The sequence below is a fragment of the Bubalus bubalis genome, chromosome 1, assembly GCF_019923935.1.
Source record: "Bubalus bubalis isolate 160015118507 breed Murrah chromosome 1, NDDB_SH_1, whole genome shotgun sequence".
NCBI classification, from domain to species: Eukaryota; Metazoa; Chordata; class Mammalia; order Artiodactyla; family Bovidae; genus Bubalus; species Bubalus bubalis.
The window spans coordinates 30,650,726-30,676,542 of NC_059157.1; the positions used below are offsets into that span (position 1 = coordinate 30,650,726).

Here is a 25,817-nt window from a genome sequence, read left to right on the forward strand (position 1 = left end):
ATTACCGTGAGTTCCTTGAATAGATAATTTAAATCTGTTCCTCAGTTTCCTTAACTGTAAAGCGGAAATAGTAACATATACCCAGCTCCTTCAAGTGTTGCAAGAACCAAAACTGAGACCATGTGAACATGCAAAGTAAATTGGGTTTCACATAAGTAGTTTTACTATTTTGTTTCCAGAGCACTAGTTTCTAGTCATACATTTGCCAGGGTTGATTTAAGCAGTTTTGAGTTGGGATGTAAGAGAGATGGAGAAGGTCTTCTATGACAAGAACTGTACTTGAGGGACTTTTCTTCAGAAAAAGAGTGTCATCCTCACATAATTGGTACATCTTTGTTTATATTTGTTGCTTTCTCCTCAGGCAGGGTAGTAGACACAGGGATTAGAACAAAATCTTTTTAAATTTTTTTTTTAACTTCTCAATTTTATTTATTTTATTTTATATATTTTTGGCCACGCCATCTGTCATGTGGAATCTTTATTTCCCCAGCCAGGGATCAAACCTGTTCCGCGCCCCCCGCCCCCCGCCCCCCGCCACCACCCTAATCCCTGAACCTGAGTTTGAGTAAACTACGAAAGTTGGTGACAGACAGGGAGGCCTGGCGTGCTGCAGTCCACGGGGTCGCAAAGAGTCGGACACGACTGAGCGACTGAACTGAACCCCTGGAAGGGGAAGTCCCTAAAACAAAATCTCTCATTTCTGTTGGCTGCATGAGCAGATTGAGAGATTCAGTCTCTGACAATGGCCTCAGACACCCCGACTTCCCTTTAGCAGTGAAATGAGTATTGCTTTGGAGAGTTGCCTAATTTTAAAAAATTTCTTTATTTTTAATTGAAGGATAATCACAGTATTGTGTTGGTTTCTACCATACATGAGCATGGATCAGCCATAGGTATATACATATGTCTCCTCCCTCTTGAGCCTCCCTCACACCACCCACCCCTCTAGATTGTCCCAGAGCCCCGGGTTGAGCTCCTTGCATCATACCTCAAATTCCCACTGGCTGTCTATTTTATACATGTTGGTATATATGTTTCCATGCTAGAGTTGCCTAATGTTTAATTTACCTAAGACAGCTGGAGTTCCTCTTTACCAAGTGACAGAAATAAATCATAAGCCATAGACATTTCAGTCAGTGGCCATTTACCTGTGGTCCTGTAAAAAAGGAGGCACAGATAATGAAACACATTGGCATTTCCCAAATCATCACTTTTGACCTTGAAATTTATTTCTAGCCTACCAGACTCCACCTGCCTCTCAGTCTCACCTGGTAGACTGTCAAGGTTTGGGTCATAGTGAGGAAATGGGTTTGGTTTACCATAGACATTCAGCAAACCCAGTGATTTTACTTAATGGGGAGTCTTACTAGCTGAAACTAGCTAGAACCCTCTGCAATGATGGCCTGAAACCCTTGGCTTGGCTGCAGTTCTTATTTACTTTTTTTTTTTTTAGGAAAAGAAGATTTTTCAGATCCCCTGGATGCATGCTGCTAGACATGGGTGGGATGTGGAAAAAGATGCACCCCTCTTTAGAAACTGGGCCATCCATACAGGTATGAATCCCACATCGTCTCCAGAGGCTGGCACTGTTGCTTCTTCTTTTGTTGGTTTCATGCTTTTTAAAAATCAAGGTATAACTGACAAATTAAATTGCAGGCTATTTAAAGTGTACTTTGTTTTTTGGTTGAGAATATTTAAGTTCTACTCTCTTGGCAAATTTCACTTATATGATAGACTGTTAGCTCTTGTTTCTTTTTATTTTTACTGCATGTGTGAAATGCCTTGGCTTATGGTTTCATGAAGATAGTGCTGATAAACCTGTGACTTGTCTTCAGACACATCCAGGACATATGAGGTATAGACTTCATCACTCAGAAGTGATGCTCCACCCATTCCATAGAAACTGAGTCTTTAAATTTCCTGGACATGTGGTTTTCTTTTTTAATTTTTTTAACACCAAAAATACTGTATATTGGGATATATCCGATTAACAATGTTGTAGCAGTTTCAGATGAACAGTGAACGAACTCAGCCATATAAATGTGGTTTTCTGATGAAGTTCCCCAGGTGTGTACCAGGGGGATGTAGAACTGATTTATTCTGGAGCTGTAAACCTTGGTCGAATTATTTCCCCCAAAGGTAGTTGAGATTATATTTATTAATAATATAACTAGAGCGCTGTTTCTCTTACTATTTATTTAGCTATGTATTTCTTACTATTTATTTATTTAGCTTATTTTTGATTAATACTATTTATTTAGCTATTTATTTCTTATTATTTATTTGCTGTTTGTTTATATAGCTATTTATTTATAATTTCATTTAACTAGGGAGCTGTTTGTTTGAGAGTCAGTTGAAAAGGAGACCTTCCAGTGACTTATGCTTGTTGGTCTCCTGACCTCCTGAAGCGAAGTGAAGTGAAAGTAACTCAGTCATGTCCGACTCTTCTCGACCCCATGGACTATAGAGTCTATGGAATTTTCCAGGCAAGAATACTGGAATGGGTAGTCGTTCTCTTCTCCAGGGGATCTTCCCAACCAGGGATTGAACCCAGGTCTCCCACGTTGCAGGAAGATTCTTTACCAGCTGAGCTACCAAGGAAACCCTCCTGACCTCCTAGCTTTTTCTTTTCCTTACCTTGATTCTCCACATTGATTTCTACCCTTATTTTCTCTGAAGCTGTTTTGTAGACCCAGGGTGACCAGTTTGGTCCCACTTTGCCCTGAAACTGGGAGAAGGCAATGGCACCCCACTCCAGTACTCTTGCCTGGAAAATCCCATGGATGGAAGAGCCTGGTGGGCTGCAGTCCATGGGGTCGCTAAGAGTTGGACACGACTGAGCAACTTCACTTTCACTTTTCACTTTCATGCATTGGAGAAGGAAATGGCAACCCACTCCAGTATTCTTGCCTGGAGAATCCCAGGGACAGGGGAGCCTGGTGGGCTGCCGTCTATGGGGTCGCACAGAGTCGGACACGACTGAAGCGACTTAGCAGCAGCAGCAGCAGCCCTGAAACTGTTGGGTTTTAAAACAAAAATTCCCGCATCCCAAGAACCTTCTCAGCTCGAATAAACCAGGACGTTTGTTCACTGTAGGTGTGGCCTGGAATGAAAAGCATTCTCTCTATGACCCGCCAGCAATCCTGTTTCCAGAAATTTTTACTCTGGAAATAATTTTCCCTCTCTTTTTTTTCTCTTAACCTTCATTCTTTTGACTATTTTTTTAGGAAAGCATCAACCAGGAATAGATAAACCTGACCCAAAAACGTGGAAGGCGAATTTCCGATGTGCCATGAACTCTTTGCCTGACATTGAGGAAGTCAAGGACAAAAGCATAAAAAAAGGAAACAATGCCTTCAGAGTCTACCGGATGCTGCCCATGTCTGAGCGACCTTCTAAGAAAGGTAGATAAAGATATTTACCGGCTAAAACAACTGTTGCTTAAATAGTGCCTTTGTGATTTCTTGATTTCCACAATCGTAGCCACAGCAAGAATACAACCCTGTTCCCATTGTGGATGTTAATTCTGCCTTTACTTGGCTGGGTAAAATGACTCTCAGGGCCCCCAAGGAAAGGAAAAAAAATGTTTGGGATCTTGACGGTCTACAGATTACAGCAATAAATGCAGTGAGAGTTTCAGAAAGAATTTAATGTAGGGGAAATGTCTCCATTCTTCATGGATTAATCCTGAACTGTTTTTGTTGCCACAGGAAAGAAACCAAAGACAGAAAAAGAAGACAGAGTGAAGCACATCAAGGTAATCTTTGTGCAGAGAGGAGGCCAAAGTTGTGATCATACAAGTGATTCATAGTCTGTCTCATGAAGACAAGTGATGTGGTCTCTGTGACGTATTTAATCTTGCTTCCTTTGCTGTTGTGATTTCTGTGCTTTCATGTCTCCTCTTTGGCATGTGCCCACTTGTGGGCTCAGGTACACACACCTCCCCTGCTTCATCCAATTTCCCTGAACAATTTATGAATGAACTCACAAATCCACGCTGAGCCTGGCAGTCTTAGGCCTCCATCTGGCCCCCACAACTTTTGCCAGCTGATCACTTAGCTCCAGCTAAGCTCCAGCAATCTGCTACTATCTGACAATATCAAGATGTTTTCAGGCCATTAAATATATTTTAAAGTATATTAGGTATTATAAACTTATATTAAATACCTACATTTATATATGTATGTGCTTAGTCACTCGGTTGTGTCCGACTCTTTGTGACCCCATGAACAGTAGCCCACCAGGCCCCACTGTAGCCTGGCAGGCTACAGTCCATGGGGTTGCAAAAGAATTGGACGTGACTGAGTGACTGAACACACATGCACACACACACATATATATATATGTGTGTATATATATATATTTATGTGTGTGTATATATATATATTTATCTGTGTGTGTGTATATATATATATATATATTTTTTTTTTCCCCTTGATAGACTATTACTTTGTGCTCTGTTCAGGCCCTCTATTTGTGTGGATCTCAATATAGAACTAGCTTTCATAACTCCCAAAGGTCTTCCATAGGGATGTGTTTGTGTGTGTGAGCTTTTCCGTCGGCTGTGTAGTCTGAAACCTCCTACCCTGTGAGGGTCTTTGTGTGTTGATTGGGGGGTCCTTGTTCAAAAGCCATAGAATTGCCAAATATCCCATGAGAAACTGAAGATGAGCTTCAGTTGCTAAGCAAAGAGCAGACTCTACAGTCCGGGCCGGTAGACCATCAGAGAGACAGTGGTCTGCTTCAGCGCACCCTGTCTACAGATGAGGAGACGGTGGCGTGAGAAGGTTGAGTGACAGGGGCCCAAGGGCAGCGGGACATGTGGCCAAGTTCACATGCTAACTTCAAACTGAACTTAAAAGTGATGCCAAGTACTCTGATTTCTACACCAGAATAACTGTTGAAGGAAAATCCAAATTATCCAGACAGCGCAATGTTTAAAAGCAAACCACTGAGTCAAAATAGTCAGAAAAACACACACAAAAAATATACTTCAGTTTGACTTGTGAAGGTAATTAGAGGGGAAAACTTAGGTAAATTGTTAAAATTTCAGACACATTTACTTCTACAATGGAAAAGAAATATTTTAGCTAGAGTGTTTCAGCAGTGAGACCTCTAGTTTCCACTTTCTGTATTTTTAGTTGGTGACTTACTGTAAATATAGCACAGTATAGGCCTTATATTTTAACTTTTTATTATGGAAAAATTTTATACACACAGGAAGGAAGCAAGTGAGTCAAATGTACTTCATAGACCGTCACCCCACTTTCAACATCAGTCAGCTCATGGCCATTTTATTACATTAGTACCTTTGTCTACTTCCCTATATGCATGAAACTGCAAATACTCAACCATTTTTGACTTGCAAAAATAGTTTCATATGATTCAGCCCAATATTTTAAAGCAGATTCCAAACATCATTTCTTTCACAACTACTTCAATAAATATCTTTAAAAGATAAATGTTCTTTAAAAATAATCCAGAATCATTATTACATCTGAAAAAATTAATAGTAGTTCTTCAGTATCACCAAATATCCATCCAGTCAGTGCTTAAAAATTTCTAATTTGTCTCATAAGTTTCATTGTTTTTATACAGTCTGATCACTTGAATCAAAATCATATAAAGTTCACATGTTGTGATTTTTGTATATGTCTCAAGTCTTTTTAACCATGGGTTTCCACTAGGTTACTTTCAAAAAATTATTTTTTCTTGCAATTGAAAAAATCTTGTTGTTTGTTATATCAGATTTCCCACCATTTGGATTTTTTTTAGGGCCTACATTCTGATTATTCTCGTTTAGTCAGAAAAGTGTAACTTCCACAAATATGTGATTTTGAAGAATCCGCTACAGTCTTAAGTACAACTCTGTCATATTTACTGCTATTAATATTTTCACAGCATCTAGCTTAGTCACTGGTACAAAACAGATAATTAATACATATTTGATCACTGCGTAGATACATGAGTATTTGTTGACCAAGTAGATGCATAAATAAATATATGGGGAGGGAGTGGAGGGTTAGAATGCAGATTAAATTTCATAATCTCAGTTAATGGAGAAATAAAAATGGAGTAACAGATGTTCACTTTTCAGTTGACTTTGCTCAGACATACCCTCCAGAAGCAATGACTATTAGGTGCCAATGATCGTAAGATGTACTATTATTTTTTTAATCTGTAAGCAAGGAAAATTGCTTGCAGTGAAATCTTGACATACATAATTGATCAGAAGGCACGTCATACTTCAGGGGTAGGGAAATGTGAGGAATGTGCCCCTCACAAGTCCATCAGTGTGCGAATTGATGACACGTGGTGTTCTTGGCAGGAAAGGTCATCTGCAGCCCTGTCCCAATGACAGTGTCTTCCATGTGGCCAGGCCCCACATTGACACAGGGGAGCAAGTAAGAGCTTTCCTCATAGGTTCAGCCATGTGGGTTAATTCCATCCCAGGAGAGGGTGCAGTGAGAAATCCTGCTGTGATGTAGACTTGCTTAGTACCTGAATTGTGTCCCTCAGAGAGACATTGTTCCTTCAGCAGAAGATAGGCGATTCATCGGAAGTAAACACAACTTAACTTTTGAATATAAATCCCCTTGCATCTGACTTACAGCAAAGGCTGGGAACATGGAGGAGGCTGGTAGGCTTTCCCAAGTGCTGTGGCTCATGGCTGCATAGTGTTTATTGAATGTTTCTGTAGAGCGGTTCAAAGTTCATTCCCCAGATTGTCTGGAATTGTGTAAAGGATTTTACTGAGATGTTCATACATTACTTTTTATTGTTTGTCAAAACAGCTAAGGTCTGAGTTCATATGTCCTGTGCATATATGCAACTGAATAGACTAGGTAGGTTTCTTCTACAGAGAAAATTTGTCTTATACGTATGCTTCCCTTGTGGCTTAGTATCTACCGGCTAATGCAGGAGACGTGGGTTGGATCCCTGGGTCGGGAGGATCCCTTGGAGAAGGAAATAGCAACCCACTCTAGTATTCTTGCCTGGGAAGTCTCATGGACAAAGGAGCCTGGCATGGTCCATGGGGTCACAAAGAGTCAGACATGACTGGGTAACTAAGCACAAGCATGTAGTAACTAGATATGAAAATTTGCTGTTAAAACAAGCTCTTCCCAGTCTTCCTTCAATTAAAGTTGAAGTTTTTTTTCTTTTTAAGATACCTGAATAAATACTGCTGCTGCTAAGTCGCTTCAGCCGTGTCCGACTCTGTGCGACCCCTGAGATGGCAGCCTACCAGGCTCCCCTGTCCCTGGGATTCTCCAGGCAAGGATACTGGAGTAGTTGCCATTTCCTTCTCCAATGCATGAAAGTGAGAAGTGAAAGTGAAGTCGCTCAGTTGTGCCCGACTCTTAGCGACCCCATGGACTGGAGCCTGCCAGGCTCCTCCATCCATGGGATTTTCCAGGCAAGAGTACTGGAGTGGGGTGCCATTGCCTTCTTCTTTAAATTATTTTTTTCATTGCATTATGGTTGATTGAGTTGAAGTTTTAACTAGGAAGGAACATGCAGAGCATACTGGCCCTCTTAGAATATTTCTTGGGCCATTCAGGTAGTCTGTTATCTCCATGCTCTTTGTTTCCTCGGAAATAGCTTCCCAGAAACTGGGAGACCCAAGGCCCATTGACCACGTAATATGTGCAGAAATGCTGCCTCCATATCCTCGGATGTTGGAGTATATGCTGTGCACTCAGTGAGCCATTTTACTTGAACTAAGCCCTGCCTGCGTGGAGGTAACTGGCTGTCTAAGGAGATATTCGCATAAGAAGCACAGTAGAGAGCAGTACTAGATGGCACTTCATCAGAGCACATCTGTGTTTCAGAAAATGTCCCAAGGCCACAATGAGTAAGGATAGAAGTGGATAAAACAGAGGGGTGTAGCTGACATTCTGGAGCTCCTACCATGCTCTCAGCTTCAATTATTACCTGTTTCGTCCTTCTCACGATGGGCAGGTTGTCTCCCTTTTGCATCAGCAGCAGTGGAGGCACAGGGATGTTGGGTGATTTTCCCAGAGTTGCACTGCTTTATGGAGTTGGGATTTGATTCCAGGCGAGTCCAACTCCAGAACCTGTGCCCCATCACCTTCCTCAGTGCCTCTTGGCCTCTTGGAAGCTGTGGGCTCCGAGCCAGGCCTTGGGGGACACGCCAGTACATTGGTGGATATCCACCACCACCAACAGCATCGCACGTGAAGGTCTGGAGGTCAGAGTTGCTGTTTGGTCTTCATTGGGTAGGGCTTCCCTGGTGGCTCAGATGGTAAAGAATCTGCCTGCAGTGCAGAAGACCTGGGTTTGATACCTGGGTGGGGAAGATCCCCTGGAGAAGGGAATGGCAACCCACTCCAGTGTTCTTGCCTAGAGAATTCCAGGACAGAGGACCTGGTGGGCTATAGTCCACGGGGTTGAAAAGAGTTGGAAATGAGAAGTCAGGAAACCAGCTTCATTAGAGCAGGAGCCTGAGTGAGACCTCATGGGGAAAGAAGGCATGTAGGTAGGATGGATTCGAAATGAATACTTGAAAACTGTAGACTGCTTCCAAATCAAAGAATTGGTGCTCTTAGAGAAAATATAATCAAGGACAGCCTGCACAGTCACTTGGTAAAGAGCAGGCCTGGTCTCTGTTAGTTTTGAGTACAGACCTCTAGATGGGAATTAGAGAAAAACAGGTATTAGCTCAGCAGAATTTTATTTTATTTTTTGGCCACCTTGCACAGCATGCTGGATCTTAGTTCTCTTACCAGGGATTGAACCCGCTCTCCCTGCATTGGAACTGCGAAGTCTTAACCACTGGACTGCCAAGGAAGTCAGCAGATTTTTCTGATAGAGTGCTCAGATCCAACAGTGACTTAAGCTGGCTTACCAAACAATATGCTCCCTGTTGCTGTCCACAGATAGACTGAATGACTACCTGTCAGGGCTCATCCTGGAGTAAGCTTTTCATGGGTGGCAAGGGACCTTCAATTTTTAAACCTTAATGAACTGAAAACCCATGCCAGCAACCCACCTAAACTTACAACAGATGGAATCAGAACTTCTCTGGAAGCAGGGAACAAGTGAAAGGCTCGCCCAGCCAACCCTGGTGCCTCCCTCTCCTCTTGGAGGCTCTTGAAGGGACTGCTCAGAGCACAGTCTGCAAAACTGGTTGGCCAACTAACCTCCGTGGATGTTTTTGTGGCATAAGGCACAGCTGACCTCCTTGGGAAGGACTTGGAGCATGGTGGACTTGATATTTAAGGGAGGTCTTTCTCACAGTGATGGGAAACAGTCAGGGAGGAGAGACTGCAGTAGACAGTTTCGCTGAAAATAGTGGTTGGAATGGAGAGGAGACATTTCTCTGCAAGAGGATGCTGAGGATGAAGACAGGTGTGGATCCAAGAGGCAGCCCTGAGTTTTCAGGCCTCATGGAGAGATGTTAGGACAGAAAGAGGAGCCAGGTTGGCTTAGGACTCAGCAGGCCAGGTTATGGTACAGCCAGGTGTGGTACAGGACAAGAATGAGCATCACAGAGGACCAGGAGATGCTGTGGGCAAAGGCCGTTCGTGACCTGAGGGATCTCTGTATATTTGTTCTATAGAGAAACGTTCACCTATTTTTGTAATTTGGACTCTTGCCTGAAAAAAAAATAGTTTAGTTTTAGATCTTCCTATTCTAATAATTTCAAAAATTTCAGCTGAATGTAGTGATGATCCCTGTTTTTCTGCTCCCTGGATGGAAACCTTTCAGAGAGGTGCAGGATGCTTTTCACTAGACAATCTGCTGTCTTGTCCTTCCAGAACCAAAGAGAAGGTTTGCATGGAGGACTTGGAAATCGATCGGCTGGTTATTTTGGATGTGGGGACGGGAGGAGGTAGTGTTCATAGTCTCAGTCTCCATTGGTGGTGGCGGTGGTGTAGTCGCCCAGTCGTGCCTGACTCTTCGGGACCCCAATGATTGTAGCTCACCAGGCTCTTGTGTCCATAGGATTTCCCAGGCAAGAATACTGGAGTGAGTTGCCATTTCCTATTCTCTTCTGTTACAGAAGTTGTGCAGGATTCAAGGCAGGGATCTGGGGAATAGAACAATGTTGGCAGTAGTTCTTTCTCAGTCTCCATTGGAATTAGTACAGGATCCAAGGGTTTATTAAGACAGAAACTACTGGAATTGGACCATGTTCCCTGACCAAAGACTGGGTTCAGCTCCTGTATCACCTCAGATTAAAAGGAGTGTGATCTTAGAAAACTAATTTCGTCTCTGAGTCATAGTTTTCTCAAGTGTAATGTGATAAAAGTCGCACTTGCCACTAATTAAACTGTAGATCATGTGAAACACTTTGACGTCTCCACATTGAGAAATCAGAATAATTTAGGTTTTTAAATATATGCAAGTCTGACTGCCTCGTTACTTTTATAAGAAACCTAAAGTGGAAAATGACAACAAAAGAGACCCATGAAAATGAGCAGTTCTTTCCATAATTCCCTAAAATGTTCTTAGTTCCTTTTGGGAAATCAAAGAGATGGAAGAGGAATAAGATGACACATGGAGCTTGTTGGAGGTGTTGAGGGGGTAGAAAGGGGGCCATTGAGAAAGCCAGAGAGGAGGGGGCCCTTAGCAAGGTGGTGAATCCGGTAGATTTTGTTGTCAAGAAGGAAGAGTTACAGGTCTTCCTGTTGGATGTCAGAGTGTGGGGCTGAGGGAAAGAGACTTGCAGAAAGATGCTTGGATTTGGGAGAGTGGAGTTTTATCTGTGACCTTGGATAATAGCGAGTGTTTATTTAATTATAGATGACAGGTGCATATTCATCGTATTTAATCTTTCCATCATCCCTGTGGGAATGTTGTGGGTTCTATTATTGTCCTCAGTTTACAGCTGTCCACAGCATCCTAAGAGACCGCTGAAGAGGCTAAAGCCCTGTAACTAGTGAAAGACTTGAACTCCAGGCTCATGTGACTCCAAAGCCAGACTGTCTCATCGTCATCTTCTCTGGGAGCTGAGAGTTCGCTTCCACGCGTGGAGTGGCAGCCAGACTGCAGGCTTTTCCGAGCCACAGTGAGGGGGCTGTGGTGGGAAGGCAGGTGCACAGTGAAGAGTTTAGCTCTCAAGGGAACGTGACGCTTCAAGTCACAAGCAAGCGAGTTTCTTCCCAGAAAGGATCAACTCTTTGGAATTTGTAAAACAGATGCTACACGGAAAGAGGATAAACATTCTACCCAACAGGGCAGTCCCTAGTCCTTCCTGGGCAGGGGTAGGGTGGGTGGGTGGGTGAGCGTTTCATACATCTGGTCAACCCTGCCGTTTGTGATTTTTTTTTTTTCCCCCCAAGAACTGAGCTATACAGTGAGGTAATGTCTTCAAAGTCACGGATATCGTGGTGGGAATTTGCTGGGTGGGACTGTGGCTTCCCTAAGGTTTACAGAGCATTCGTGATTGAGTCCAAGCAGCACATGCATTGATAAGAGTACTCTGCATGCCTTGGAGCAGCCACTTGAAATTTTTCAAAGCAGAGTCATATCCATCTCACGTGATCTTCTGCTCCCGTCTTCTGTTCTTTCCATCCTTATACTCCCCTCTCCAGTGTGGTTTCCCCAGGAGTTGTATGTGGTTTTTTGGTCTGATTCTGTTGCTGTCGTAGATAGCAATAGCTTCTCTTCTCTTGAAGAGAAGCGCTCTCATCAAACCACTGAAAGTCAGTCTGTACCCCAGCACTGGCTGTCCCAGAGCTGTTGGTGCTTTCAGAGGTTGGAGGGCTCTGGTGCACTTGAGTAAAGCAGAATTGAGAGCCAAACTTAGGCAGAGGAATTGGTTCTCCTAGATTCATTAGTATCAATATGTAGACTCGCAGAAGGCTTTAACAGGCACCATGGATGTGGGCTGCTCCACTGGCCTCCACGGAGTCGAGGGGTCTTCAGCTGGGAGTCTGGCCCGTGTCACCGGCCGCCCCACCCCACCCCTGGGGCAGGATGCTCAAGTGGCCAGGGTCCAGGGCAAACCCTATATGAGAAAAATTCATCCACCATGTGCTCTGAGTTCCTGTCCTCGGGCTCATAGTTGAGGCAGAGCTTTTCCTCCAAAAGTATAAAAGGATTCCTCCCTTAGAGAGACGGTCAGGAGCTGACGCATGCACGCCCTCCTTCAGAGAAGGAAGAGTTGGGGTCTCCCCAGCACGGAGCTTTTCTTAGATAGTAATGCAGCTTCCTTACCCAGGGGTCATCGGGTTGCAGAGGTAAGCATTTCAGGAAGGTAAGCCAGGTGCAATGGTGTTACCTCCTCCAAGGAAGAAGGGGAAAAAAAGGGAACACTAGAGGAGACATTCTAGGCAGAAATGTGCTTTTTAAGCTCTAGCTGATTGAAAACATGCACTTGAAACACGCACTTGGGAGACGAACCTGACCTTGGCATTAAAAGAAAGCAGACAGGGTAGAATTTAAGCTAAGCAAAGGAAGGGAAAAGGAAGTGTTCTCAATTCTTTTTTCTTTTCTTCTTCCTAGCAAGAACCAATTGAGTCACCTTTGGGGCTTAGTAACGGAGTAAGTGATCTTTCTCCTGAGTATGCGGTCCTGACTTCAACTATAAAAACTGAAGTGGATAGTACGGTGAACATCATAGGTAAACTGTTTTGACATCTCATTTCTTTATACACACAAGTAGCCCCTCCGGGGTCGAGAATTTGTAAAACGTGACTTAAAATAACATAGGCTGTGGGAGGAGGGCTTGGAACTGTCTCAGAATGCAAGTTCAGGCCCTCGGATGTCAGGGCTGAAAAATACAATCCTTTGAGGATCAGATAAAGGAACTGAGGTGGATGGACCTCAAGAAAATAGGTAGATGAAAAGAGATTCCACCCCCCACCGCCCCTCACCGGCGGCTAATGACCGGCAGTTCTCAGTCTTTGCATTTTTGGTTATGTGGACAAATGTGTTATTTATTTAACTTGGGAACAAGGAGTGGGGGAGACTGTCCCCACCAGTCCTCACAACATCTCCTGGATGATGGACCTGCCACAGAGGTGGTGCTCATCTCTCAGAGGCGGAAACAGAAGTGCGTGTCCGGAGGGCATGCTGTGATCCCGCGGAGAGGTCTGAGTACCTTCTGTGCCGCAGAAGCAGCGCTGTGCACGGGGAAATAGATTGGGAGCAAGGCAGGACCAATTCCTAGTTTCATGGAACTGCAGATAACAACAGCTTTACCGTCTATGTTAAATGCGCCAGAGGGACAGACTGGAGAGATGAGATGATGCTGCTGGGGGAGGAACTGCAGCAGGAGGCTGGCAGCAGACTTGGCCCCATGGACCCCGATGCAGGAACACACTTGGAGGACCAGAGGGAAGGCCAGTGCACCTGGGGAGGGCTCATGAGGCGCTTCAGAAAGGAAGTGGGGTGGGCTTATGGGGGCCTTTGCAGACCCTGGGAAGGAGGTTGGGTTTTTTTCCTCAGAGTGCTGGAGGGTGTGTGTGTGTTATGTGTTTAAGTTTTTAAAAATTGAAATATAGCAGACACTAAGGCTCACAGATGTTGCATATACATGCATCATGTAAGCCCCACCCCAGGAGGCTTTTAGGCAGGAGGGTGACAAGCGTGGATTATATCTCAGTAAAACCCCACCGGGGTGCTGCCGTGAGTGGATGGTGGGGACCCTTTGTAAGAGTGGAGACCAAGCCTTGAACTTGTATTCTGACTCCAGCCCAGGAATCCAGAACCTCCGTTTCTTTGCCCTCAATACCTTTGGTTTCATTTCATTTTGCTCCATTTTGTAACCAAGTAGGGCTTCTAACACTGGTAAGAATGGGAAAGATGAAGCAGAGCTCCAAGAGTCAGCCTCACATCTGAGGACCTTCATTTGTGGGTTCTCAGTGGCTTCCCCGATGGCTCAGCAGATAAAGAATCTGCTTGTAATGCAGGAGACACAGGAGACACGGTTTCAATCCCTGGGTTGGGAAGATTCCCCTGGAGAAGGAAATGGCAACCCACTCCAGTATTCTTGCCTGGGAAATCCCATGGCCAGAGGAGCCTGGTGGGCTACAGTCCATGGGGTTGCAGAGAGTCGGACATGACTGAGCTACTAAGCACAGTGTGGAGTTTGGACCGGAAGTTGCAGCCGCTGCACATGGGGTTTTGGAGGTTGGAGACCCTGCACGTGTAGTTTGGAGGTAGAATCACACGTGCAGGGTCTCCCTTGCACTTGGAGTCTCCAGCAGCGTGAAGGGTGAAGGAAGAATGACGCATATGCTGTATCTCGCGACTGGACGGCCTTGCCTTCCTCGTTGGGATGCGGCCCTTCTGCACAGAGACAGATGGCCCCACAGTCATTTTGAGCTGAGCGAACTGTCGAGCGAGCAGCCTTCTCACTTCCCCTCTGGAGCAAGGCCGCTTGTCTGACCGGAAGTCCGGCTTCCTCCCCCAGGGCTGGGAGCTGCTTCTCCAGCACCTGGGTTTTGCTCGTCCCTATGTCAGCAGACTGTCCTCGGAAAGCTTCGGTCCTCTGAGCTCTTTTTAAAAAGCCAAGATATTTGCCAACCCTCCAGGCGCGCTTTCTTAAGATTCAGCTTATTTTGAGGGAGCTGTTTGACTTTTGAGCTCCCCTCCCTTAAGGAGGGAAATTCAGCCTCAAATAAAATGCCAGACAGAAGCCAGATTTGGACCAGTTTTCTTTACTCCCAACCTTTTTTTTAACATTCTGGTTGCGTCTTCAGTACATAAATTCTCTGTCAGGTTGGTTGTTCTTCGCCCTTAGGTGTAGTGGGCGCTGCATGGCGTTGGTATGATTTAATGAGTCGTTCCTTCTGGGGCAAAGATGAAGGTCAGGTCTGGTTAGAGAATCACCAACCAGATTAAATGATTCTCTTCCAAAGAATAAAATCATAATGGATGGCAGTAAAATGAGTTTGAATATCTCTTTCTAACTAGTCAGTGGCCCTTGCAAAGCTGTGTAATGATAGATGTAGTGGATCCATGCAAGTATTTGAAAGAAGTGGGTACTTTGTGATTATTGCTAACAGAACCACTAGTTCAGATTTTAAACCCTTCTCAGAGCCTTGTCTCCACTCTCCCAAGTGATGGTTAATTAGCCATTCCAGCCTCTGTGATGTGTGGACCAAGATGAAAAACATAGCTGTTTCTGATTCCAAGGCTCCTGTGGCATTGGAGAGATTCTTTTCTGGGCTCTCTTTACTTTCTAAAAAAATGTTTTATTTAAAAATGACACCATTTCTTGCTTTCTATTTATTGGTCTCTAAACCCAGAGTTCCTTCCAGTTTTGTATCCAGGCACGAAGATGAAAACTTCAAGATGTTTTCATTCCCCTCTTATAAGCCCATGTTTATGAGATTAAAAATGGGAGCTGAAATGAGTCCTTAATACGAGAGCCTTTTCCTCGTTGTTGGTCGGCTCTGTCCCTGGGGAAATAGATTGAAAATCAGTATCTTAATCCCGTGGAGGCCAGCCAGCCAGTATATTTTTATTCTGGAGATGGGCGCTCTGTGTGGTAAGCAAATCCAGTAAGGGCGTAAACAGCGAAATGTACTGTTACCCTGACAAATGAACTCTTGCTGGATCTCAGCTGTGTTTCACTTTTATTCTTAGGGCAGCAGGAAAACACACACACACATACACACGTGCATGAGTGCACACACACTCACAGTCAGCGGGCAGTGTCCTGGGCTCACCTTCTTGTCCATATCAGCTGAATGTACTTCCAGATTTAGCTGGCTGTGCACTCCAAGAGGGGGTGCAGTGTCTCAGTACTTAAACCAGGTCTTTTCCCGTTTCCTCCTCCTGAGCATTTAAATGCACAGGTCAGCACCCTCCAACACCTTTACCTGCTACCCCTTTAAGAGGAGGGAGGAAAAAAAAACACTCCTTATTGTTATTTTTACTTTTCTTTCACATTGAATTATTTCGTGTGTGTGGCAACTTCTGTTTTTAGGAAGTGGAAGAAGCCAGAAACATGCTGGATTGTTCTGATAATACCCTGCTGGCCTACTGCCCGGGTCAGCAGGGCCTCTGCTGAGCTGTATTGAAATCACCTCCAGGCCAGTGTGTAAAGTCTGCAGGTGCGGAAATTCTGTCTCCCTAGCTTAGGTGGGGCTTCATCACCCCCATTGTGTTCCTTGATAAAGGTAACCCCACCCTGCAAGAAAGCAAAGACTGCTGTGAAATAAGGAAGGCTGTTCATGACCCTAAAGTAAATCAAGCAGGCCTTGGGTAACTAGACATAGACAGTTAGGAAATAATGCGATTTGGGTTTTGCCTTGATTTTGGTGGCCCAAATCACACGGTCTTAGGATGTACCTTTTTTTTTTTTTTTTTTTGGTAATTGCTTCCAAATTTTACTGACTTCATCTAAAGTAAACCTAGAGTAGCTTTTTTTTTTTTTTTTTTCAGCCACGCTTAGAAACTTTGAGTATCTACAGGAGCAGAAAACAACAAAAAAGGTGCAGAGGAGATTGAGAACTAAGAGACCAAACTTAGGGCCTCACAGTTATAACTTAAGATCGGCAGCCTCTGGCACCAGATTTCATAATTGTTTGAGGATGGCCTGCCAGTGCAGGAGACGTAAGAGATGCGGGTTCGATGCCTGGATTGAGAAGATCCCCTGGAGGAGGGCACGGCAACTCACTCCAGTACTCTTGCCTGGAGAATCCCATGGACAGAGGAGCCTGGCGGGCTATGGTCCATAGGGTTGCAAAGAGTCAGACAAGACTGCAGTGACTTAGAACGCACACAAAGATGATGCTCAGGCTGTAAGGTTGTCTTCATTTTTTCAGCTCCTTTGTGGCCCGTTCAGTTTCCCATTTTCCCTGATGCTTCAGATATGAGAAATTCCATCTACAAGATAAAAAAGTAGCTTTGGGGTGGCTCTTTCGATGGAAGGCACCCCTCTTGAGAAGGGGCGAATAAAGGCTGTCCATGCTGGTTCTCAGTGGGCTGGGCCTTGTCCTGGAGGCTCTTGGGGACAGGGTCAGAGACCCGATATCCAGTTTTGTCAGGACCCTGAGAAAGCTCTTGGCCATCAGGTGGTCCGTGTATGAGGTGTAAATCGAGATCTCACAGCGTACCAAGACACAACCGATAATACATCTTGTTTTTGTTCGGTGAACTGGACCTTGGAAAACCCAGGGTAACAGAGGTGACTCGGCACAGGACGTGGTCTCCGTCCCGCGTGCCCCTGCAGCCCGGGGAAGTGGAGGTGGAGGTTCTATTTATTTATATTTTCAACCTTTAAGGAGTTTTTATTTACCCAAGCAAGTTGTCAACTTTTCATGAGGCTATAGATGTTTTTCTCCTCCTCCCTCTCTCTTGCCACCTCTGCCTCATTTATAATTAACTGTCTAATCCCGTCTTCCCTGGTTGTGTTTCTCAAATCCGTCCTCTTCTATTTCTGATGCGACTCCCAGTCACCTTCGCGCTGGCCCGAGCTCTGCATCCACGCTGCCCCTTCTCCACAGAGTTGTTTGTCACAAAGTGCCAGTCTCACCCTGTTGCCACTGCCCTGGCCCAGGACCAAGGCCCTCACGTCCACAGGCTCCTGGTGACCTAGTCCCTGTCCACCTCTTTTATACCTGTGTTTGAACTTGAATGACTCTGAACGGTTTGATTTCTATGTGTGCATCCAGGGAGAAAAATGTTTAGGGCATGGGTTCTGTTTCTGTGGGTGGATGCTAAGGCTCTGTCTGCATAGCAGAGTGAGGATGGGGCATTTGGTGGCTTCATCAGGGAGGGTATGCCGCCAATCCATGAGGTCTTACCCGGGTTTCTGCTCCCAGAGAGTTGACCCTTGAGACAAGTTGATTAACTCAACCGAGTTTTTACTAGAAGACACTGTTTGCTCCCTTTTGTAGCAGAGCAGCACAGGATGCTGTTTTCTGGTGGGAGTGAAGAGTGTATACACACCCGTCACACTCTGGCTCTACCCTGCACCCCTGTATACCTGTCACTGTCGGGGAGCAGTGTGCTCCATGTGGGGACAGAGCTCCCTTCTCTGAAAGCACTAACCTTGTAGACACTGTCTCTACCACCCTTGAATGCCTAAACCAAATCGTGGCCAGACTCTTTTATCTAAAAGGAAAACGGAAGAGTACCAGATTAAAAGTTAACAGGATGGGGCTCCAGACCTAGTTCTGCAGGTTTCTGTCTGTCACGTGACCCTAGGCAAACTCCCTAACTTCTCTGAGATGCACATTTCCTCGTGTCTAAAGCAGAAATGATAAAACTGATTCCGCCCACCACGCAGGGTTGTTGCAAGCATCTAGAGGGTATCTCCAGAAATCACTGTGTGATTGAAAAGTGAAAGTGAAAGTCGCTCAGTCATGTCCGACTCTTTGCGACCCTGTGGACTATCCAGTCCATGGAATTCTCCAGGCCAGAATACTGGAATGGGTAGCCTTTCCCTCCTCCAGGGGATCTTCCCAACACAGTGATCGAACCCAGGTCTCCCACATTGCAGGCGGATTTCTTTACTAGCTGAGCCACCAGGGAAGCCCAAAGTGTGGTTAGAAGACGGTAAAATGATACTATGCTTGTGATATTATCAAAATCATATTAAAATAGATTTGATTAAGAGAAGTTTTTTCTTATGTTACATCATCAGGGCTGGTCTTCACAGTTTAAGTTCTCAAACTTCAGATGAAGTCAGAGAGAAATTTCTCTCCATGGTAGCTTGCAAATGGCCTGCTTTTCTATGCCTTCAGCTGGACCCTGCAGCCGCCTGAGTGACCTTGACAATTTACCCGACTTCCCTGGTTTTCAGCTTTTTTTCATCTGCCAAGTGGTAGGACCAATCCACCTTCAAAGAACTTTTCCATTCCTAGCAGGCTACTTTTAAGATCTTTCTCTGAGGCATGGGGGCAACAACTTTCTTGGTGGAGCCCTGCATTAAGTCAACAGTTATTAATAATGTGAGAATGACCTTTTAAGGAATCAAACTGGCTCATCAGTAACGAGCCATGAATAATATTGTTGTAAGTCTCAGCAATGAAGTCCCGATAAAATTACATTCCTGCGGGTGTCTCTTTTCCTGATGTGCTGACCTTCATAAGCTAGAGGAGCTTACTGGATTCCTTGCTCCTCTAGCCATTCGAGAATTTCCTTGGCACCCAATATAGAACTGTTGAAAAGCAATTTCACTATTGGTTATGAGCCCAGAGTTTTATTAAGGTGAGATTTGAAAGTTTTTCTCCTAAGAGGGGCTCAGAAAGCCCTGGGTAGCTCAGTTTGAACTTCCTTAACTCTTTCTTTCAGGAGACGGTGCTGCTGAGTACTGGAGAGGGAAAGCTGAATTTCCACCCTGAGACTGCCACTTAACCATCTGTCTGACCATTGAACTCTCTGTTAGCTATTTGATTCTCCACGATGTTTTTCCACCTGTGTAAGACAGGGTGATAATCATATCTTCCCCATGGAGTTGTAACGTCTCACAGGTGATCATTCATGGAGGGGAAGACAAACTTCAGGGCCCAGAAGATGTTAGGTTTTGTTCTTATTGGTTATCAGGATCATCCGGCACCTAGAGGGCTCCCATCCCTATCCTTTCATGCTGTAGCACAAGGGTCCCCGACCTCTGGGATCTAATGCCTGATGATCTGAGGTGCAGCTGATGCAGTAATAATAGAGATAAAGTGTACAAAAAATGTAATGCACTTGAATCATCCCCAAACCAACCCCCAACCCCAGGTTCTTGGAAAAATCATCTTCCACCAAACCGGTCCCTGGTGCCAAAAAGGTTGGGTACCGCTGCTTGAGCAGATAGCTAACTTTGCTCTTCTTGTGACTTTTCATTCCTTAGGAATCAGTGGCTCTGTTTGTGTGGTCCCCTGGGGGTTAAGTTTGGTGATTCAGGGAAATCAGTTCGCATCTGTCTCTATAGATGGGTAAAGAGAAAGAGATTGATCAAGGCTGGTGTGTAAAGCCCATCCAGAGAGCATCTCAGATGTGTGGGACCTCTGTGCTTCTCTCTTGGACTTGCGACTTACGAGTTGGAAAGTTTCTAAAGTGTCCTTGGTTGTGTTCAGATGGAGAGCGGCGCTCGTCCCTGTCCCAGGCACAAAGCTACACACTCTCAGGGTGATGCTTGGCCTTAAACATTGTGGACTCATTAACTGGGTACCATATGTAGCCCAGAAAGCAAAAACTTAATTTTCTCTCTTTGTCACTGGTATTCAGGATACACTTAAAAATTGAATTAGAGGTGCTTATCTACTTTTGGTCTGAAAGCATGTATATTAAGTGAAATACAGTAAAAGCAGCCCTCTTTGAATGTGTGCAGCTCTGTGAATTTTGATGGATGTCCTCTGTGGTGTGACCACCGCTATATTTAAGACATAGGTCACTTTCCTCACCCCCAAATGTTTTTATGTCCCTCCTGCAAGCCCCTGGTGGCTATGGCTGCTCTGTCTTTATCACTTCACCTAGATTTTTAAAATCCCACTTGCCAGGAGTCCTGAAATTCTGTAGAAGACATCTATTGTTCCATCCGGTACTCACAAATGGTCCTGAGCTCCCGCAGGCCTCTGGCTCCTGCCTGGGAGCCTTGCTCTGTTTATTCATCTCTTTACTCAGCAGAGTCATCAAGCTGCTCTGCGGTCCAAGCCGCGAACGTGTGCTGTGACTCGAGACACAGAGTCCTCGTGCAGGTTCTCGGCTCTCTCGGGAGCCACAGCGTGGTTGGGAGATGACATGCACGAACACAGAGTTTAATAAAGAGACAGAGAATTAATGGGCCACGTGAGGCCGAAAGTCAGGACACGTCCCAAGATCATGTCACGTTGTCGTTTTGGCCGAGCTTCGGGGACAACGAGCGAGGGGCCCACAGGAAGAAGAGGGCAGCTCTGTTCTGGGTTGGGGGGGGCAGGAAAAGGCCCCCCGAAAGCAGAAGCATCTAACTCCTGCCTGCCATTCACCCTCCCCTTCTCCCCTCCAGCTCGCTGAAGTCTTTGATTTCCTGGAACTGGAAAAAAATATTCCACTTCCTGAACTTTCATCATGGGCCCTCTGCTTTCTGTTCCTTTTCACGACTGTCCTCGGCTTATTCTCTGGATCATTGCGTGCTGGCCTCCAGCCCTGCTGGACTTCTCACAAACCAGATCCTGGCCTAGACTGTGCTTCCTCGTCTCTTCCTAGGGCCTGAGAGCCAGGCCTTGTACAAAGATGATGCTCCAGAAGTCTCTTGTCAGTTGAATGACTGAGTTGGGCCTTCTGGGGGAATACCTTGAGGGAGAGAATTCCTGGTCAGAACAAAGGGATGCAGTTAGGAAGATGCTTGAATGGCCACCATTGTTTATATTCCCTAGAGTGATAGTGCAAGGGAGAAAGGACTTTTGGAGGATTGGAAGTTAAAGCGGCCTTGATTTAAATCAAATTTATAAAAGATCTTAGCGTGTAAGATCTCACACACACACACATGCACGCACAGACACACCGGTTTTCATATCCACCCCCTGTTAGGAAAAGGAAAGACCCCATCTTGCTTTCCTGCCATCTTATTTTCCTTGGGAGAAGAGGCAGAAGAAACTTGAGAGAGGTGAGTGTCAGTGCTCAGTCTGTGTCTGGTGAGCAGCATAATGGATGCTCTCAGGCCCGAGTAGGATCATCCAAAGGATAAAATAAGAGTTTGGGAGTCTGCCTGCCATATTTAGCCTGCCCTCCTCTTCTTTAATTTTATGCGACCCCCTCCAGGAAGACCTTGGTGGCATCCAGTTTCCATTCCATTCCTTTTGCCATGACTTTGAGGAGTCTGTTATCACATCCGCAAATCTCCTTTCCCAGCTTCTTCAGCACCTTTCTTTTCTTTGCTAGAAAATCCATGGATTCTCACTCCCTTCTAAAACCTCCCCTGTATGGAAATTGGGTTATGTTCTCCCTACTTTGTGCTGGTCATTTCATCACCCCTCATTGCCCAGGCAGTTCAAACAGAAACCCATGTATAAACAGAAATCAAAATACTTGGAGCAGTGAATGCAGGAACTGGCCCATGATGCTAATAACTTCTCCAGGAGACTGGAATGTGGCTGCCTTCCCGCCCAACCTGAACCTTTTCCAGGTGGCCAGGGACACAGAGCACTGCCCATAATCCGAGCCGAGTGACTTCAGACGAGCCACTGTACTTCTCTGTGCCCGAGTGTCTTCATTTATAACGGGATAGCAATGCTTTTCCTGACATTCTCATGTGATAAAATGTTAAAGTAACTTATGCACGAGCGTTACGTTGATTATGGGTACGGAGTGCTTTGAGAGAGGCCCTTGGGAAAACGTCGATCCTGTTTGCTTATGGGTGCCAGTTTTCAGGGATAGCCCATCCAGTCAGTTGCCAAAAGAAATATATGGTCTGCTTTCTTTGAAAGTGGGACAGGGCATTAGGGGCATTCAGATTAAAACCACAGTGAGGCATCACCAACATGTATCAGAACGAGTAAAGTCAAAAAAGTAGCGATGACAGCAAAATCTGGCGAAAATGTGCATCAGTGAGCTCTTCCGTACATTGCTGGTGGGAACGTAAGATGGTATGGCCGTTGTGTACGCTACTTTGGCAGTTTTTTGTAAAACTAAACATCTAATTACCACGTGATCCAGCAATGGCACTCTTGCGCCTTTGTCCCAGAGATGGATACTTACGTTCAGATAAAAACTGTGCGTGAATGGTCATAGCAGCCTTATTTATAATAGCCAAAGAATGGAACATACTACAGGTCCTTCAGTGGGTGAATAAAAACGGACCATGGTACATCCACATCATGGAATATTACTCAGCAGTGTGAAGTAACCAACTACTGATAAACACAACAACTTGGATGAATCTCCAGGGAATTACGCTGAGTGAAAACAACCCATCTCAAAAGGTTACCGTGTGAGTTCATCCGTGAGGCATGCTTGAAATGAAAAAAATTATAGAAATGGGAAACACATGAGCGGATGTCAGGGGTTAGAGGCAAGGGGAGGAGGCTGAAGGACAGTGGATAACGGTTAGAGAAGATGCTTGTAGTGATTTGACTGTTAGGTGTTTCAACTGTGGTGGTGGCTATGTGAAACCACGTGTGTAATGAAATTGCCAGAACTAAGTATACACACAAACACACACAAAGGAGTACACGTGAAACAAGGAAATCTGAACAAGATGCATAGATTATCAATGTCAATGCCCTGATACTGTACGATGGTTTAATAAGGTGTTACCATTGGAGGACACATGGCAAAGGGTGTACAGGATCTCTGTATTATCTCTTACAACTGCATGTGAATCTCCAGTGATCGAAAACTGAAAAGCTTGATTTAAAAAAAGATTGAGGCAGGATTCAGAGCCAAGGTGGTCCGAATTCATCTTGTTAAGCGTTTTGAGGAGCTGATGCTGCGAAGGTGTGTTAGAACTGGGAAGGCAGTCTTTTCAATCGTTCTGATATGACATCCTTTGCCTGCAGAGGAGGAAGAGGGCGGAGAGTATGAACAGAGCATCCCACAGCTAGACATGACACAATACGGTGGATTTTGGTGGTCCTTCCTCTTTGTTAAAGTTTGATGAGCTCTCTGGACCCCAGGACCCAGAAACTAGCACAGCAGCTTCTTTTAGAGGAGGAGCAGAGAAGAGAAACGGGTCAGGTTCGCAGCATTGCTTCCCTCTTGCGCCCTGGGGCTAGGTCTGGATGCGGCCCCTGCTCCTGCAGCCTTGGCCCTGGGCGGGTTGAGTTTGGGATGCTGCCACACGTGAGCACCGTTGGCAGGGCTATTTCAGCCCTGGGGAGCCAGGTTATTGGCAAGCTGCTTCTCCAGAGACATTAACCCAAAGTGAAGGCTTGTTCTTATTTCATGGCAGATGACATTTGATAACTGGGACTCCAGCTCCTGGGCTCTCTCGGGGGAGGTTTTCTTTCTTGAGAGTGCATGCCAGGATGGTGTAGGCTGGTGATGGTGGCACATGATGGCCGTCTTTTCTTTAAAGTCGTAGGACAGTCACATCTGGACGGCACCTATGAGGATCAAGAGATTGTCGCTAACCCACCGGACATCTGCCAAGTTGTGGAGGTGACCACCGAGAGCGATGAGCAGCCGGTCAGCATGAGTGAGCTCTACCCCCTGCAGATCTCCCCTGTGTCTTCCTACGCAGGTAAGGGGCTGGGTGGGTCAGAATCTCTGCCACTGAACGAGGAACAAGGCAGGGAGGTCCTTTAGTCTAAGGTCACCCATTTCACCAACACAGCAGAGAACCTCTCCTCCTTCCTAAGGATTACTCTGGCTGGAATTATTCTGTCTTTAATATTCTCAAGCAACATCTTCTTAGACACTTTTGTTCTTAGTTCCAAGTCTTGGTCACATTTCACTTGATCACCCGTAACATATTCACGCATGACTAATGAATAAGAAGATTTCTTTGGGGGGAGAAGTATGTTCGATTTTACAGATGTTATAGAAAGATGTTGCAAAAAAACCTGAACGAAAGTTTTGGCCAGTATAACAGTTCATCTGCATCTGTTTTATTTGCACACATTATCAGAAATTTGGAAGGGTGTTTTTCATGGAATCTGAGTTTGTCCCACCTGGGTAGGACCTTAGGGATCCCCTCTTCCAGTTCCTTCATCGGAAGTGAAGGGATTGCTCCAGGCCCATAAGTGTTTGGGTCAGAATTTGAATTGAACCTGCAGACCCCACGTTCCACCAAGTTTCCTTGTCATCTCTACATAGGTTCCGCTTCTTTTTCAATTTAGCACAGCTTCTCATTGAGCATTTTGAACTCTCCAGGGAACGTCCCCAGACTGGCAGAAATTGGCCCCGATGTCAGAGCGTTAGGACCAGATTCAGTGGGCTCTCCCATCCTTAGAGGATAAAGTGGTGGCTCCCTTCCTCCACCAACATTACGTCTTACCCTCCTTCTGACGATCTCCACTTGACTTTTTGGGACTCAGTTATAATTATGAAATGTAAGGTCTGAGTCAGGGTTATTCCTTGCAGATATTACAGGTAAAAAGTGGATGTCCTCTGATGGGTAACCCCAGTCGCTCAGGTCAGGAATTCTTCCCAGTGCTCTTTATGTGCTGCCAAGTAGCGTGTCCTTCAGTCTGGGCACGACCCCAGTGACTGGCACAGAGTCGGCTTCAGAATTAGGTGGATTCATGTGACACATTGTTTGTACATTAGCAGCCCCTAAATTAACCTTCTGTTTCCTGAACCCCAACTTGCTTCCATGTCAACTTAATTTTTTTTCAATTGTGGTAAAATATCCGTAGTATAACATTTACCACTTTAGCCTTTTTGTTATTTTTTTGGGGGGGCCATGCTGTGTGCCATGTGAGATCTTGTTTCCTCGAGCAGGGATGAACCCATGCCCTCTGCTGTGGAAGCGAGAAGTCTTAACCGCAGGGCCGCCAGGGAGGTCCCCCCACTTCAGCTATTTCAGCGGCATTCACTAGAGCTCTTTCACTTTGCAAAACTGAAACTTCGTGCCCGATATACAGTAACTCCCCATCCCCCTCCCCCCAGCCCCTTGGCAGGCCCCCTTGTACTTTCTGTCTCTCTGCATTTGGCTACTCTATGTACCTCATATAAGTGCAGTTATACAGTATTGGTTCATTTGTGACTGGCTTATTTCACTTCGCAGAATGTCCTCAAGGTCCTGACTTTCTTTTGTGCTGCAAACATAAAAGGAAAGTGAGAAGCAACCTTGGCTACAAGAGGCCTATAATCTGCCAAACAGGCTAAGCTTGTCATCAGTTATTTATTCATGAAACATATTTTGAACTCCTGTGTGTACCATTCCCTGTAATAGGAACTATGACGATACTGTTTGTTGCGTGTGCATTGTGCCCTGGAAACTGTAAGTGCTTGATGTTGACTGGTTTATTTAATTGTCAGGA

At 45.2% G+C, this 25,817-nt stretch overlaps 1 protein-coding gene across 4 annotated transcripts in view; it reads left to right on the forward strand.

The window, feature by feature from the left end:
• Positions 1-25,817, forward strand: part of IRF2 (interferon regulatory factor 2) — an 84,808-nt gene that overhangs the window by 49,605 nt on the left and 9,386 nt on the right. For all 4 annotated transcript variants that reach the window (XM_006075120.4, XM_006075122.4, XM_006075121.4 and 1 more), the window contains exons 3-7: positions 1,454-1,553; positions 3,228-3,404; positions 3,711-3,757; positions 12,475-12,592; positions 23,909-24,073. In XM_006075120.4, the coding sequence (XP_006075182.1) occupies positions 1,454-1,553; positions 3,228-3,404; positions 3,711-3,757; positions 12,475-12,592; positions 23,909-24,073 (607 nt within the window). The remainder of the gene's footprint in view (positions 1-1,453; positions 1,554-3,227; positions 3,405-3,710; positions 3,758-12,474; positions 12,593-23,908; positions 24,074-25,817) is intronic.